Here is a 16320-nt window from a genome sequence, read left to right as displayed (position 1 = left end):
ATAACCACCTTGTCCGCCACCTTGAGCTCCTTGGAGAAAAAGGCTATAAATGCATTACACAGAGTAAATAAACTTGGCGACACACTCTGGTCTCGTGATAAAAGGATGCACCCTCTTTTTCCATACATATATGTAAGCAGCTCAGGGACGGATTTAGGTTTGATGAGGCCCTAAGCTACTGAAAGTAATGGGGCCCTTTATATGTCCAGCTGTCTTTTGTCAACAACAAATTGTCGATGGTTTTTTTGTGTTGAATATATGCTGTATGGTAATTTATGGACCTCATACGTCCATACAAAACACAAAACACTATTGCTGTATGTAGGTTTTATTTTATTCATTTTTTATCTTATATTTTGGAAATGTACATCCAGGGTTTTTTTTCTCTCTTTAAATCAAGAGAGTTGGGCTATAGCTTGTTTAGCTAATACATAAATCCGGCACTGCAGTTGTGCATATACAAAAGCTGGAGACGGCGGCACGTTTCCCTGCTTATTTAACACGGGCTATAACGGAGGATTTTGCGCCTGTAGCACAAGACACCGCCCCCCCCCTATGTTTCTGCGGTGAGGCTTGCAAATCGACCCCGCACAGAGCTCAGGCCCCGTCCCGCGTTAGGCCTCAGCCCTCTCGCCACCGCTGGGTGGTGGTAGAGCTCCGCTCCGCCGCTCGGGGAGCCAGGCGGGCGGTTAAGCGAGCATCTGCTGCCGTCGCCTCCGCCGCCGCCTCCTCCTGCCGCCCCCAGCCATGGCCGACGTGGAGGACGGGGACGAGCCGGGTGTCTCGGCTCCTCACGCGGGTTTCTCGGGCTCGAAGTCGGGCGGCGTTGACAAGATGTTCTCGCTGAAGAAGTGGAACGCCGTGGCCATGTGGAGCTGGGACGTCGAGTGCGACACCTGCGCCATCTGCCGGGTGCAGGTCATGGGTAAGACGAGGGAGCGGCGAAAGCCGGGCCCCGGAACAAAGGCCTCGCTTCGGAGGCGGCGGCGGCGGCGGCGGCGGCGGCCTCCTCCGTCCTCTCCCAGAACCAGGCGCCCTGGGCGGGGTTGGGCCGGGCTAGGCCTCGTCTCCTTCCCGTGAGGGGTTCCTGAAGTGTTTCTTTTCACACACCCCAACCCGGGCAATATTAGTGTTTTATTTTCTCGTGATTTTTTTTTGCGAAGGCCGCAGGACGCCGGCGTTTCCTCCCCCTGGGTAGGAGGGAGGGGGAACGGGCCTTTTTGTCTGCTGCTTCAGGAAGCCCTGCCGACGCTACCGGCAACTAAACTGTGCCTAAACATGGGCCTTGATGAGATAAGGCCTGCCCTGCGCCCCTTCCCCACCCTTGGGCCAGAGGAGAGGTTCCTGGCTACTTTCCTATGCTCACGTATGGGGCCTTCCCCCTGAGCATCTAGGCCGCTGTAGACAATGAGAGAGCTAAAATTAAAATGGTTGGAGCATTTCTATTCTTTGTTTTAAAGAGAAGAAAATGCTGCTTGCTCCTTTTCGATCCTAACACAGCCATAGGATTCCGAGGTTCTAACTGAGGAAGCAAACCACTGCCTTCCCTCTTTTTCATAAGACTCTCTGGATAGACTCGATGATTCTGTTCAGGATAAGATTATGAAAGGTTATGCCTGGACGTTAACAAGTCTTTTATGTATTCACTTAAGAAGATATCACCATGGGAATGCAGTAAGATTTGTTATAATGTGCATGCCCATGAGTAAGCTTGTGCAAAATAAATGAATTGGCTGGTTTTCCCATTTGGTAACCAGATATCACCCTTATGAACTGTACATATTACAGATCCTATATCCTATCCTTCAGTGCATTTTTACAAGTCCTTTTTTTCTATTTGCTGTTGTTCCTGAAGATATATGTGATTTAATGTGTCTATAATAAAAGGATGCTGTCTCTGACTTTGAGCATCACTGTGTAGGATGCTTTCTTTGTGCTGTATCCGTTTTCATGTTGGCACATCCCACTCCCTTTATGGCCTGAGGGCGGCTCAGCTTTCTCTGTGACCAGTGCCTATGGACAATTGGCTCCCTAAATTGGTAGAATGCCCATTCATCTTTTCACCAGAAGCAGTATTAATTTTTTTTTTTAAATAACATGTATGCTTAAATTACGCATCTGGATGACAGCAATGAAACCCTGTGGAGTTGTTTCCGAAATGTTTACGAATAGATATCCTCCAGTTACATTTTCTTCCATTTGAGGTGTTTTTGTAATAACCATAGAAGTAACAATATGGCTGTGTTTGGGGGCCAATTTCCCAAAGCAGTCCAGTGTACCTTACACAGAGGCATACTGTCTGCATGGAATAGATCATAGATTTGTAGAGTTTGAAGGCATCAAGAGGATCATTTAGTTCAATCCCCTCCGCCAATGCAGGAATCTTTAGGGAACTCATGGGGCTCAAACCCACAACCCTGAGATTAAACGTTTCATGCTCTACCAACTGAGCTAACTCAGTGTATTTGTTCCAGGGCATTCTTCTAAGAAGTGATGTGTTAGGAAGAGGAATTACTGCACAGTGAATTAAGTTACTACTGGATTGTTCACTACATTTCTTCACATAGTCCTTCAGACAAAGATGAGATCACAAAGAAAGCAAACTATTAATTATCAGTGTGAACCCTAAATTTTCTAAAGTAAGTTGGAAGAGCCAAGCTTTTGTGGTGTGAAAGTGGCTGAGTTAGTGGAAGGTCATGTATTAGGGTAAGTTTTAGATTAATGATCTTGAGGTGCTTAGATTACATGACACAGTATGCGCGCACCATTAAATGTTTGTCAGTGACTGTAGATGCTTTGGAAACACACTTTTCAGAGCTGCTTTCAGAACATCATACTTAGTCTTGTCCTTGTTTACATCTAGATGCCTGCCTTAGATGTCAAGCTGAAAACAAACAAGAAGATTGTGTTGGTATGTTGTGATTTCATTCTCTTGTTATTCAACCAAAGGCTTTTTCTTAGTGGGGTGCTTTTTAAAGTTTCAGCTAAATAGCTCTTATTTTTGTGCAATAAAATTCAGGAAAGCTTCATTAATGTAAAATGACATACATTTGTATAAAATACTTGGCCATAGGAAATCTGCAATTTGTCTTTTATGTATGGGTATGTAGCCATGAAATACTAAAACATTTGATTTGGTGAGGTCTGTTGTATCTTCAGGCATTTTTCATAAAAATGGTTTGTTGAAAGAATTCTTGGGATCTTAAAACAAAATACATTTGGTTTCACAACTTACTTTTACTTGCTGATTTTGAGGTTTCAAGGGTGCTGTTTTTGTATTGTGCTTTTTATTAAAATGAGCATTAAAAAGTTGAATTCTTACCACCACTTATTTGTATGGATTCCAGACTGATCTTGCTTTTAAAATACAGTAGATGTAGAAAGTACTGTCTGATAATTTGCACTTAAGCACTGGTAATTTTTGTAGCAAAGCACTATCAACTGCTAAAATGCATTAACCAAGAAAATGAAAAGTGATGCTGGGTTGAAATCTTCACATAGAAGAAATTTGCAATACTTATTTTTAACATAAAAATGTATACCTCAGCTTTTAAAAGTAAATAGTGCAGGTACTGCCTGGTATTCTGGAAGTATATTTTGGATGGTCTCCACACAATAATAATTTGGTGCTGATAGCGAAATCTGTAAAAGTGAAGTATTTGAGTAAGAAATGCTAATAAGCCTAGACAACAATTATTCATGTGCTATAAAGTCTTAGGCTACTTTGAACTACTTTGGCACACCCAAATTCTCACATGCTCAGTCAGACTTTTGGCGTCCTTTCCTTCAACAAGTAGATTTATCCCACCATTCCAAGGCCATATCACAAACCATTCTGTGTCATGCTGGGTGGCATGAACGCCTGCTGTTCAGGAAAAAAAGGTATTTCATTATATTTGGAAGACACTACTTTGGAGCATAGCTACAGTGATGGGAAAAAGAAAGTGCATCCTCTTTGAATTATGTGCTTTTACATATGAAGACATAATAACAATCATCTGTTCCTTAGCAGGTCTTAAAATTAGGTAAATACAACCTCAGATGAAATGGAAAAGCTATGTGTGTAAAACTAAGTGCACCTAATGATTCAATTGCTTGTAGAACTACCTATAGCAGCAATAACTTGAAGTAATCATTTTCTGTAGGACTTTATCAGTCACTCACATCATTCCATTCTTATTTACAACGTTGCTTCAGTTCATTGAGGTTTGCTGGCATTTGTTGATGCACAGCTTTCTTAAGGTCCTTCATAGCACTTCACTTGCGTTGGGGTCTGGACTTTGACTGGGCCATTGCAACACTTTGATTCTTTTATTTTTCAGCCATTCTGTTGTTGATTGCTGGTGTGCTTAGGATCCTTGTCCTGTTGCATGACCCAATTTCAGCCAAGCTTCAGCTGTCGGGCAGATGGCCTCACAATTGCCTGTAGAATACTTTGGTATACAGAGAAGTTCATGGTTGACTCAATGATTGCAATGTTTCCAAGTCCTGTAGCTTCAAAACAAGCCCAAAGCATCACCCTTCCACCACTGTGCGTGACAGTTGGTATGAGGTGCTTGTGTTGATATGCTGTGTTTGGTTTCCACCAAATGTGGCGCTGTGCATTATGGCCAAACATCTCCACTTTGGTCTGGCCTGGCCAAAGGACATTGTTCCAGAAATCTTGTGGTTTGTTCAGATGCAACTTTGCAAACCTAATCCGTGCTGCCATGTTCTTTTTGGAGAGAACAGGCTTTCTCCTAGCAACCCTTTCAAACCAACCATACTTGTTCCATACTTGTTCTAATTGTATTGCCATGAACTTTAATATTTAACATGCTGAGGCCTGTAGGGCCTGGGATATAACTTGGTTTTTTTGCAGTTTCTCTGAGCATTGCAGGGTCTGACCTTGGGGTGAATTTGCTGAGACATCCACTCATGGGAAGATTGGCAATTGTCTTGAATGTTTTCCACTTTTGAATAATCTTTCTCACTGTAGAATGATAGACTTAAAATTTGTTGGAGATGGCCTTAGAACCCTTCCCAGTTTCATGGGCAGCAGCACTTGCTTCTCTAAGAGCATTGTGTCATCTTTCCTCCTTGGCATTGTGTTATAACACACCTGAATGCTCCAGACCAGCAAACTGCTAAAACTTTGGCATTCATTGAGGTGGGCACGCTTCCTGATGATCAATTAAGCAAGGACATTTGATTAGCAGCACCTGTCTCCTACTTGGCCTCTTAATTTCTATGGAAGCAGTAAGGGTGTACTCTAGTTTTTCACACATGTTTTCTCCATTTTGGCTTTATTTCTGTTAAATAAATCAGGACATGGTGTGATATGTCATGTGTATGACATATCTGAGGTTGTATTTACCTATTTTTAAGACCTGCTAAGGAACAGATGGTTGTTACTACATCTTCATATGTAAAACCACTGAATTCAAAGGGGGTCACTTTCTTTTTTATAGTTGTTTACAAAAAGCAAAGTCCTACAGCAATACTGAATATATATTGCTAGCACTTTGTATTTGTTCTAACCATTTCTAACTTGCTTAGTTTTCTTCTTCTTTTTCTTCCAGTGGTCTGGGGAGAGTGTAATCATTCCTTCCACAACTGCTGCATGTCACTGTGGGTGAAACAGAACAACCGCTGCCCCCTCTGCCAACAGGACTGGGTGGTTCAGAGAATAGGCAAATAAAAGCACTGGCAGTTCTTCTTTGGACTTCTTTGGAATGATATGCAACCAAAGGCATATTCCCCCATGAACAAGGGGAGCATTCACGACATGGGAGAGTCCATTTTATTTATTTAGGTTTGATGGAGTTGGATTTGAAATCTTTGTGTTGGTCTGTGGGATCAGCGTGGTTTCATCAAAAACGTTAGATACACAGCGTTGAAGAATGTATCTAAACATTTAGTGTGAACTCTGTACATTTGTTTAGGAATGCTTTGGAACTTATGAGGCCCACAGTTATCTATGTTCAAAGCAGTTCCAGCTAGAAATGCCACTTATTTTTGTCTGAACTGAGGAATTCAACTGAAATAAATAGTTGTTGGCGATGCATTTGTTTTTGCTTTTTTGCTTTCTTTCATTAAGATAAAATACTTCCTTTTGGTATTTATAAATATTTGTTACTTTGGCACTAATAAGGTTAAAATTGATATTCTTAAATATGTATTTCTCACAGATTTCTCGTAAGAACATAGGAAGCTACTTTATACGAAGTGAGAGCCTTGGTCTGTCTAGTTCAGTATTGCCTACACTTACAGGGCTTCAGGCAGGAGTCTCTCCCAGCCCTACCTTGAGACTGAACCTGGGACCTTATTCATGTAAACCAGAGGCACTGCGGCTGACCTATGGCCCTTTCTCCAACACTCACTCTTGAACCTTTTACCCTGTGAAGTGCTCGGGTTGTTTTCTTCCGTAAAGCAATATAACAGAAAATGCAAACATTAAAAAGTCTTGTTAGTTGAAGACTAACAGAAATGACTGATAGTTAGCAAATAATTGCTGCTCTATGGTATATGTAACACCCATATATATATATATGCATATATATATGCGCCAGGATCCAGATACTTGCATGTGTATGAATTTTCCCTTCTGGCTGTATCCCATTGCAGTGCAACAATTCCTATGCCAGACGGTCCCCTTAACCCTCAGAAACACTTAGTGGATAGCAGGACAGGTTGTTGTGGAAAGGGGAGGTGCAGGAGAGCCCCAGTGCATTTCACGTGTAGCCCTTTGGATCACGATAGTCATTTATTACATATTTGCCCTCCCACCACCTTAGCAAACAAATAAGCAAACCCTGTTCTTAATTATAATCAAGATGAGACCAATGTGAGTATATCTTATCTTTCCAGATAGATAGCCCAAGAGGAGCAGCAGAATAATGGGAAAAATCAGGCAGTAATATTGACTCCATGTTACCTACAGTATGTATTTATTTATTTAGACTGAGCTCCTTTAAATCTCGTTGGTTTCAGAAACTTAAGTGAGTTTAACCTGCAGCATTTAAAATACTGAAAACAGTGCTGAAACAGCCATTTTATTTTCTGGCACCCACTTCAACCTTGAATGAACCATTTCACCATTCATACAAATCCAGGCTTAGAATACCAGCCCCTGCTGAGTAGCTTAAATGAAGTTTTGAGGTTTCCATCCTTGCATGGACTTGAGTTCAAAACTGCAGTTTCATAAACCAACTTTCTGTCTCACCTCTACAACAGTTCAATCTCATGAAAGCTGCTACCATTTGCTATAAACTTCTGAAGAACACATCCCGCCCCCCATAAGAATTGAGATGTGCAAAATTGTTGTATTCTTTACATAAACCTGGATCAAGTAGGCACAAGTTGGTATACAGTCTAAGCAGTGGTGGAACTTACTGGCTGTCCCCTGAATGTTTGCCATTGGGGTGCCCATGGGCACAATGATGCCCTTGAGGGCTTCCACGCTGCTTACAAAGCCTCTGAGCCCCCGTTCCCTACTGCCGTCTTCTACATGTATCTCAAATGATCCTGGATGCCACAAGATGAACACTTCACTACAAATATACAGGAAACTATTCAGTTTAACTATCGATCGAAAGTAAGTCAAGCTTCATAAGTATGAACACATTTGGTCTTTATAGGGTTGTTTTGGAATTGGTCTGAACCTCTGAGCCACTGACTAGTTTTGAAGTGGTATTAATTGATTTACTAACTTTGTTCCAGTTTCTGCTACAAAAATATAGTACAAAGTGTGCCTGAGCAGAAATCATGTTTCAGGAGCTGTATGTCCACTGGCAAGCCTTATGAATGTATGGTTGTTTTGGCTACATGCCTGAGACTGCATTGGGACTTGTAACTTGCTTAGACAGATCACCACAGTGTGCCTGATAAATGCAAATGAGAACAGGAAAAATGACCTTTGAAAATGTTTTCTTCTTCTAACTGGAACACAGCAAAGGCTGGTCCTACTGTGCATACTGACCCCTTGGGACAATTGAAGTGTGACCCCTCCCCTCTCCGCTCCCCAGCACTGGAGGTGTGAGAGTTATTAAAATAAATCACAGCAATCCTTTGTAAAGAAGTGCTAGGACATCTAAATATAGGGGTCACTATCAGCTCCCATTGTAATCCCATTAGTTCTGTCAGAATCACGGAAGAACTGAAGTAAAAACTTAGTTTCAAGTGGGCTTTTCAGTTTCAGGAGCCAGAATTGTGACACCCGAGTTATATTTTGGAAATGAGAATCAACTTCTGCCATGTTGCGAAGGAAACAGACTCTCTTGTTCTGATTGTACATGGGATCATCCTTATTTTTAGAGCACCAATTATTTTTCGCTTGCTCTTTGTCTAAGCCGATTTGGGTTCCTTCAGAGGGAGCTGTGCCATGACAACACCGAAGATTTTGTGCAGTATAAAAGTGCAGCTCACAATACTGTTATTTCCCTGGATGGCATCTATCTGTATGTTGAGGTAGATTTTCACTCTAGGACTGAATGGTGCATTTTAAAAGAAATCTGACTAAACCCCTTGATACTTCCTTCTCAGCTTGCCACTTCAAATAATTATGTGGTTCCGAAGATAGCTGTTGTTTTTGCTGTTGTTTTTCTTTTGAAGCACTGCAAAACACAGAAAATCTCAAATTCCCTTTTAAAAAGCCAGCTTCAGAGCCTGCAGACATGGTGGACGTGCTTTGGAGAATCAAGGTACCAGGGATGGTGGGCAGGAAAACATATCAGCTCTCTGAAAGGGCATGATGCCATGTGTTCTCTATGGACCTGGGGTTGAAACTGAGGTCAGAGTGGTCTCAGGCCTGTGTGAGGAAGAGTAGGAGCTGAGTTGAGAAATGTACGCCAGATAGTTGTGGCAGCCGTGATGAGGTTCTCCTGGGCTGTCATCCATTTAGCTATAGATAGCAAACCCAAAGCTCCTTAGAGAGAAACCTCTTACCAGCCACTTTCCACAAATGGTACATACACCTAAAGGTACTTAGTGAAAATCCTTGAGAGGTATTTAATGCTAAAGTAGTCGGTCTCCCTAACATGTGTTTGTAGCCTGCACTTACACTCAGGCAGTGGCGCAGGGAAAGCCATACCAAGGCAGCCACCCCAAGGCAAGCCAGTGTTCTTCCCCCAGTGAGGCTCTGCCACCCTAGTACATCGCCAAGATGTGTGACATGGGGGGACTGGATAACCTGATCGCCAACACAGCATACCTTGAGGCCAGGAAAAGCGGTGATGTGGATGCCAAGGAGATGCAAAAAAGACGCAGGAACCTAGCTCTGCCCAAGATTGAGGAATGTGCGGAGATCAAAAAGTCGATGACTATGGATTACGAGTCCATTTGCGAGCAGCAGCCCATTGGCAAGAGTTTTTTCCGGGAATTCTTGGAAACGGTGCCTGAGTACCTGAAGGCCAGAGAGTTTTTGGACGAAGTGGTGGCTTGGGAGCTGGCAGAGGACCACATCAAGGACAGCTACCTAGAAGGCATAGTCAACATGTACTTGAAGAATTGCAGCAACAGCTACCTGAAATTTCTCAGTGCAGACTTGTCAAGCAAGTGCCAGGCAGCTAGCAAGGATGATTTTGAAAAAGTCACATTATCAGCCAGGGAAGAGACAAATGCCTATCTCAAGGGGAAACCCTTTGATGACTTCCAGACTAGCCCATTCTTTGATAAGTTTGTGCAATGGAAAGGCTTTGAGCGGCAACCTATAAACGAGAAGCTCTTCGACGAATTCCGAGTACTAGGCAAAGGAGGCTTTGGAGAGGTAAGGAGCTATTCTTTCATCTCCTGGGCAAGCAGATAGGCCTAGGCCATGCAATGAATGGCCTTTAGCAGGCAACAGGCACTGGGCAACTTGCCAGTCCTCTGCATGCACAAGATCTCTTGTGACGTAAGCCCATATTCAGCCTTTTCTCTGATAATCTCCTCTGCACTAACATGTACTCATGATCATGAGGCGGGGATTCATTTATTTTTCACAACTATCCCTTCCTCCTTGTTCCTCAAAATGTCTCACATGTGGTTCGTTTGCTTGTTTAATTTACAGTATTTTTATACTGTCCAATAAAAAGTTCTCTGGGCAATGTACAGTAAGTGTTAAGAACATAAATTATGCAAATAAGACATGAGATGAAATAGGTTTCCCAATGGAAACACTTATGGCTGCTACCGCGGCTCCATTCATTCCTTTCAAATAATCTACAAAGCATAGCAGAGAACCCATAAATGGCATAATAGTCTCCACAAATACAGTATATAATCTAAGTAAGGGGTTTTGTGTGTGTTTTTTAAAAAATCAAAACTGAAACCAATGGATATTGTGATAAAAATAGCAATAAGGGGCATATAGTCTCTTCAGTTCCAAGTCTGCATCGCTTACTTAAGACTTTTCCTTTTTTCATTCAACTTGCTGCTTTAGGTTTGTGCCATTCAGGTGAGAAATACTGGCAAGATGTATGCCTGCAAGAAACTGGACAAAAAACGACTAAAGAAAAAAGGTGGCGAAAAGATGGCTCTGTTAGAGAAGGAGATCCTTGAGAAAGTCAACAGCCGTTTCATTGTCACGCTGTCCTATGCCTATCAGAGCAAAGCCGCCCTGTGTCTTGTCATGAGCCTGATGAATGGTGGGGATCTTAAATATCACATTTACAATGTGGGCGAAAGAGGCTTGGAAATGGATAGGGTCATCTTCTACTCGGCTCAGATCACCTGTGGGATGCTGCACCTCCACTCCATCCAAATTGTCTACAGGGACATGAAGCCTGAAAATGTCCTCCTGGATGATAATGGCCACTGCCGATTGTCTGATCTTGGCTTGGCGGTGGAAGTCAAGGAAGGCAAGTCCATAAACCAGAGGGTAAGTGAGAGTTCACCGTGCAGGGCTGCTTGGCTAGTTGGGAGAGCTTGTTCTATTTCCAATGCACTGAGCCCCCCCTTTAATTCCTTTGGGATTTGTTCTCCACTAAATATCTTATGTGGTCATTTCATTCTAAGTGACAGATGGAAAGAGGATTTACTTTATTAACTATTTGGATGCACGGTGAAGCAATTTGACTGGCACGCTTGCTTAAAAAGAAATTATACCTTGCAAAAAAAAAAATGCTGTTAGGTTTTGAGGCATTATGCAAGTCAGATGTTTCTGTTAGCAGCCTACAGGGAGTTCCAAAAATGAGGAATTGTTGGGGAGTGAAAGCCTTAATATAATGAGTGCCAATTCTACCTGATAAGGAGACACAAAGCAGTAGAAAGGTTTTCTGTGCAAGCCCCATTGAAATGAATGGGAATGGCACAAGAGCACCTATTGTTTGTTTCAGTGGTGATTCCCTCTTATTGTTCACCCATATTGTAAAGGATTATCTCATCTCAGTTTTTCCATATTATTCTTATTGCAGCAGTACAACCCACAGCCAACCTACCACATACTCACTTGCACATTCTGGGTCAAAATGTACGAAAACTCCTACCAGTGGCAGGGAGTTTGGTAACATGTCACATTCAGTTGTATATTTGCAAACAAAAAGAAGAGCATAGAGCTTTAATGGCCCTACCTGTGAGGGTTATGAACTGATTCTGATACAAAGCGCTCAAGGTTTAAGTGGGAATTATACAATAAATTTTGGGTAACGTAAATATGGTACATAATGTGCTGTATTTGTTATCCAATTTACGTTTCTTGTGTAACCGCTGTTAAGACAGGTTAAATAAGGATCAGTTCATAATCACTGCAGGTAGCCCTGATAATGTAACGCACATGAGAACGACAGCAGCAAAAAATAGCTTGCTGGAATTCTTTTCCTGGTTTGTATATAGCATGTGAACCTAAACAGTGAGGCAAATATATTTACCATATTTATATTTCCCTGTACACCTTTCTTATTGAATTTTATTGTGCAACCACCATCTTATATATGAGCAAATAACAGGTGTGCCAACTTAAAATAAAATATTGTGGGGGCCCAGGTAAACCCTGCTTTGCATAATCATATTTTATTGGGGGGCCAAAGCCCCCACGGCCCCTAGGAGTTGGCTCCTGTGGCAAATAAGGATAACTATTCAATTTAACACAAAAAAGCTCTAATCCAGTTTACAGGGTTATGTTGAAAGTATCTGTCGTCAGAATTTGAGAGCATTTTGCGCTTTTTTTAAACTTCCCACATAAAAGATCTGTTAACAGGAATGTCAGTATGCTTTATGTTGTATAAACCTATATATTGTTTGAATGTTTTGATTTGGGATTCATGAATACTGCCCTCCTTTCCTTATTTAAATAGATTTTAGTGGTGTTGGATCTTTCATCAACTGTTTTATGAAATGGAAGCTTGTATGCTATAACAGAGCTGCATGTGATGTGACTGTATTTTACAGTCAAATGTCTATCATTAGAAGTGTTGGCTCAATTGTCATGAAAACAACCTAGAGTAAGTCCTAGTCATACTTCTGTATATAACTTCCCAGAAATAAGTAGGCCCTTTTGAATTTGCAGGTCCATAGTTTGTGTGGAAGAGTGTACTCCAGGTCTAAAGCATGTCTCTTTTTGGTACTGGTTGATAGGTGTGATGCATAAGTTAAGCAAGAGTGTGGTTTAATTCGATAAAAAGCTGTATTTCCTGCAGGAAAAGTAACTGATGAGAGATCAAAAGAGAACTCTCAAAATACTAGCCCTGTGTTATTATGAAAGTTGGGGGGGACCCCTTATTAAAACAGAATAGTCAGAAGATCAGCTTAATAATGGCTTGTGTGCAGAAGACAGACTCTCAAGGAGGGTTTTAATTGCTATTTTAGGATAAATGCTCAAGGCTTGCAATACATTATGTTTGACTTACTGGTGTAATAAGACTATGGTGTACTCAAAAATAGGAAAGCAGTGGCTGTTTCTAGTTGGGTTGTAAAGTGTAGTTAAGTTCTTTTTATGGTATCTGAGTGGGGAGGTGGTACCTGTTGACACTGGTAGAGCAGAAGACAGGAAAACCAACAGTAGGTGGAGCCAGACAGGCACCTTCTAGTTTTGTCTCCATCTTCTACCTGCTAAGTTCTATTACAATGTTGCAACACTTGAGACTAAGGGGGAGGTAGATGACAGGCAGTGCCACCCCCTGGATTGGTTGTACATAGGTCAGCAGGTGGGGCTTGTTAAGGATAGACTGAGGTTGGTGGGGCCCGTTTTCTGTTTGTGCTAATGCAGGGTTTCCCAAACTTAGGTCTCCAGCTGTTTTTGGACTACAACACCCATCATTCCTAGCTAGCAGGAGCAGTGGTCAGGGTTGATGGGAATTGTAGTCCAAAAAATGGCTGGAGACCCATTTAATGTTTCATCCCATCTTCCTGCCAGAGGCCACATCCCCTCTCTTACTCTGGTCAGCCTATCATGCCTGTCAGCATTTGACAGAAGGGAAATGAGTCCATTATAGTGTGACAAGAGCAAACAGTTCACGAAGTCGCATTTCACAAGAATGAACCTCCTCCACGGAAACATTTTCATGTATGTCAGAGTTCAAGTATTCACATCCATAAGACCATAAGAAGAGCATGCTGGATCAGGCCACTTTTGGAAGTCAGAACATGTTAGCAAAGTTGAGAGATGTGATTCCTAAGGAAGGCAGTATTATGCCTAAGGTAGGCAGTATTAATGCCAGCCAAAAAGACTGTTAACCTGAAGTCAAATCTATTGATGTATTATGGTACAAATTGTATGAATGTCAATGTGGTCTCTTAGTGAGGAAAACAGGTATTGTGTCTATTAAACAGATGCAACTGGAGTGTGTGGACAATTTGTATTTCACCTGTATCTAACAAAATGGGCCACTGCTGGATTGCCTTTTGATAAAGGGTCATCCTTCATGTTATGAGCTGCAGGAACTGCTAAGCTGAGGTCAAGGAATAAGGGGAAATGCCATAGACCAGCATAAGGACTCTAATTTGACAACTCTATTAAATATGTAGGGTGGCCATGTATACATCATTCGCCCCATAAAAAGGAGGACACAGGTGTGCATAAAATGTAAACATGCTACTTTATATGCATGGATGCAAATACTATAATTTACTATAGAAATATAGTGCATCTCCAGGTGCTAACTTGATGGGCATGCAAGGCCTTGCTCTCCCTTCTTACAGTTCATTAAAACTGGACTTGGACCAGCTCTGCAAATAGAAGACAGCTTCAAATAGAAGGCTGTTCTTTGTAATAAAGGACACATCACATTCTAGATGACAGTAGCCATTCGTTAGTGTTGAATTAGCTGTGCTGCTATATAAATAGTGTAACCCTATAAATTGGAGCACAGAGAGATATTATGCCTGCTCTGCCACTCCATACCCCTCAACTGTCCTGATTGAATTGGGGCATCCCATTTTGGGGCACTGTGCTCTTGTGCAAGATGGTAGCCCTGAAAGACATGCATCCTGGTTTTCCTCTGGGACATGGAGGGTGTGCAACCCTTTTTTCGGCTCCTACAATCTTTCTGTAAAGATTCTGATAGGGCTTTTTTTAAAAAGATATTCAGGGTAGGGGGGAGCAGGAAAGAGTTGAAGATTTATGAAAGACTAAGAAGACCACAGAAGGAATAAAAATTAATACCCAGAGAAGACAGTGAAGAAGAACTATAGTCTTCTTCCCTCACACAACAATAACCAGTAGCAGCTCCACAGCCAATGAGGCTACAGCTGCATTCTAGTCCAAAATCATGTTGCCGAAAGCAAGTTGCTCACCTATAGATAACTATTTTATTGGACTTCAACCCTCCCCCATTTTGTTTTGTTTTGTTTAGATTTGTCTTAAATGGAACAATTCTCTGAGTTGTTCCTCTTGCTTCCTGCTCTCTTTCCTCTTCCTATTAAATAAATCCCAGTCCTTGCTTTATTCTATTAAGAATCTTGGGTTCTGTAGTTTACCCCTAACATAGCTTCATTTTCCAGCCCTCTAACCAACTACAGTTCCCAGGATTCTTTGGGGTAAGTCATGTGCTTTAAATGTATGTTGTGTACACAGACTTAAATTGCCAGCCTTTGGGGAAACGGGGAACGGTAGGGACTTATTATGTGATTCATGCTTCCGTGAAAAGATGTCCAGCCCATTTCCACTTTAGGAAGAGTGGCTAGTGAGAAAGTTATAGCCAAAAAATTGAACTCTGATGATGAAGACTTTGTTGATTATTGTAAGTACTCTTCATTCAAAAACCATACAGGTTTTTCCATTTTGTAATCTCTTTTTGCTCAAGGAGGTGATCAAACTATTGTTTGGAATCACTAGTTTTCAAATGTGGTTTTGGGGGATCCTGAGATTTCTCCAAAGCTTATTGGGAGTTCTTCAGTAATGCCAAATGAACTTCCCCAAAAGATTGCTTGCTTGCTTTGCTTGCTTGCTACAATGTTCAATGGTAGAAGAGCTTTGGGTGTGTGCCATTATCCGAAGATTATCCTCCTCCACGTATAAAGCCAGATTCTAGTCCTTACCTATGGTTTTTAATTTCACTAACATTAAGATATGCATTATGCTCATAGTTAGAAGTCTTGGAATATATTCACTAATGTTAGTGGGTTTGCCTTACCGCCATTGGTTGCGCTCTCAGTAAACTCATTGCTGAGTGTGTAATGACATTAATGTCGGCAGACATTCTGCTGACAGGGGAAGGGCCATCTCAGTAGTACAGTGGTACCTCGGGTTAAGAACTTAATTCGTTCTGGAGGTCTGTTCATAACCTGAAACTGTTCTTAACCTGAAGCACCACTTTAGCTAATGGGGCCTCCCGCTGCTGCTGTGCCGCCAGAGCATGATTTCTGTTGTCATCCTGAAGCAAAGTTCTTAACCCGAAGTACTATTTCTGGGTTAGCGGAGTCTGTAACCTGAAGCGTATGTAACCCGAGGTACCACTGTAGAGCATCTGTTTTGCATGCAGAAGGTCCCAAGTTCAGTGCCCTGCATCTCCAAGTAGGACTGGGAGAAACCCTTGTCTGAAACGCTGGAGAGTGGCTGCCAGTCACAGTTGACAATACTGAACTAGGTGGACTAATGATTTGGCTCAGTATAAGGCAGCTACCTATGTTCCTATAATATTTAAGGCAGGTGGAATGCAGCTGGAGAAAATGATGCATGCTCTGTGGCTCCTCCCTCTTGTCCTCCTGCGTTATCTTAAAAAGATTTGTACCAATATAAATGCTGCAATCCTTATATGAATATTTGGTGGCTATAATTGCCTTGGATGCCTTAGCAGAAAGGCATTTCACCTTCTTTTCAAAGGATCAAGCTGTAAATTGTAAAAGGTGAATTCTATATGTGTATATATATAACGTATGACAACATTGGGTTCTTGCTATATCAGGCTATATCATGGATCGTTAACT

The 16320-nt window shown here is 41.8% G+C and overlaps 2 protein-coding genes across 3 annotated transcripts in view; both read left to right on the top strand.

Moving 5' to 3' along the window:
• The first annotated feature begins 572 nt into the window (after positions 1 to 572).
• On the top strand, positions 573 to 6046 carry RNF7 (ring finger protein 7). 2 transcript variants are annotated; one of them, XM_083613984.1, is made up of 3 exons: positions 573 to 918; positions 2864 to 2911; positions 5562 to 6046. In XM_083613984.1, the coding sequence occupies exons 1-3, from the start codon at positions 748 to 750 to the stop codon at positions 5616 to 5618; spliced, it is 276 nt and encodes a 91-aa protein (XP_083470110.1). In that variant the 5' UTR covers positions 573 to 747; the 3' UTR covers positions 5619 to 6046. The 2 variants fall into 2 exon arrangements, with proteins under 2 accessions (XP_083470110.1, XP_083470109.1); XM_083613983.1 differs by having other exon boundaries at positions 650 to 925.
• A 141-nt stretch (positions 6047 to 6187) lies between these two features.
• GRK7 (G protein-coupled receptor kinase 7) overlaps positions 6188 to 16320 on the top strand; it is a 44365-nt gene continuing 34232 nt past the window's right edge. The window contains exons 1-3 of the mRNA XM_083613814.1: positions 6188 to 6396; positions 6552 to 9745; positions 10400 to 10837. Of these exons, the coding sequence (XP_083469940.1) occupies positions 9143 to 9745; positions 10400 to 10837 (1041 nt within the window). The 5' untranslated portion in view covers positions 6188 to 6396; positions 6552 to 9142. The remainder of the gene's footprint in view (positions 6397 to 6551; positions 9746 to 10399; positions 10838 to 16320) is intronic.

Source organism: Podarcis filfolensis, assembly GCF_964270895.1.
Source record: "Podarcis filfolensis genome assembly, chromosome: 5".
NCBI classification, from domain to species: domain Eukaryota; kingdom Metazoa; phylum Chordata; class Lepidosauria; order Squamata; family Lacertidae; genus Podarcis; species Podarcis filfolensis.
This window is presented reverse-complemented; position numbering and strand designations above follow the sequence as displayed.

What these genes read in the sequence shown, in the direction of transcription:
- RNF7 (XM_083613983.1), top strand. Translation starts at nt 748, where the DNA reads ATGGCCGACGTGGAGGACGGGGACGAGCCGGGTGTCTCGGCTCCTCAC. An exon ending in CTGCCGGGTGCAGGTCATGG is followed by an intron (nt 926 to 2,863) that starts GTAAGACGAGGG and finishes GTTTACATCTAG; the next exon opens with ATGCCTGCCTTAGATGTCAA. An exon ending in CAAACAAGAAGATTGTGTTG is followed by an intron (nt 2,912 to 5,561) that starts GTATGTTGTGAT and finishes TTTTTCTTCCAG; the next exon opens with TGGTCTGGGGAGAGTGTAAT.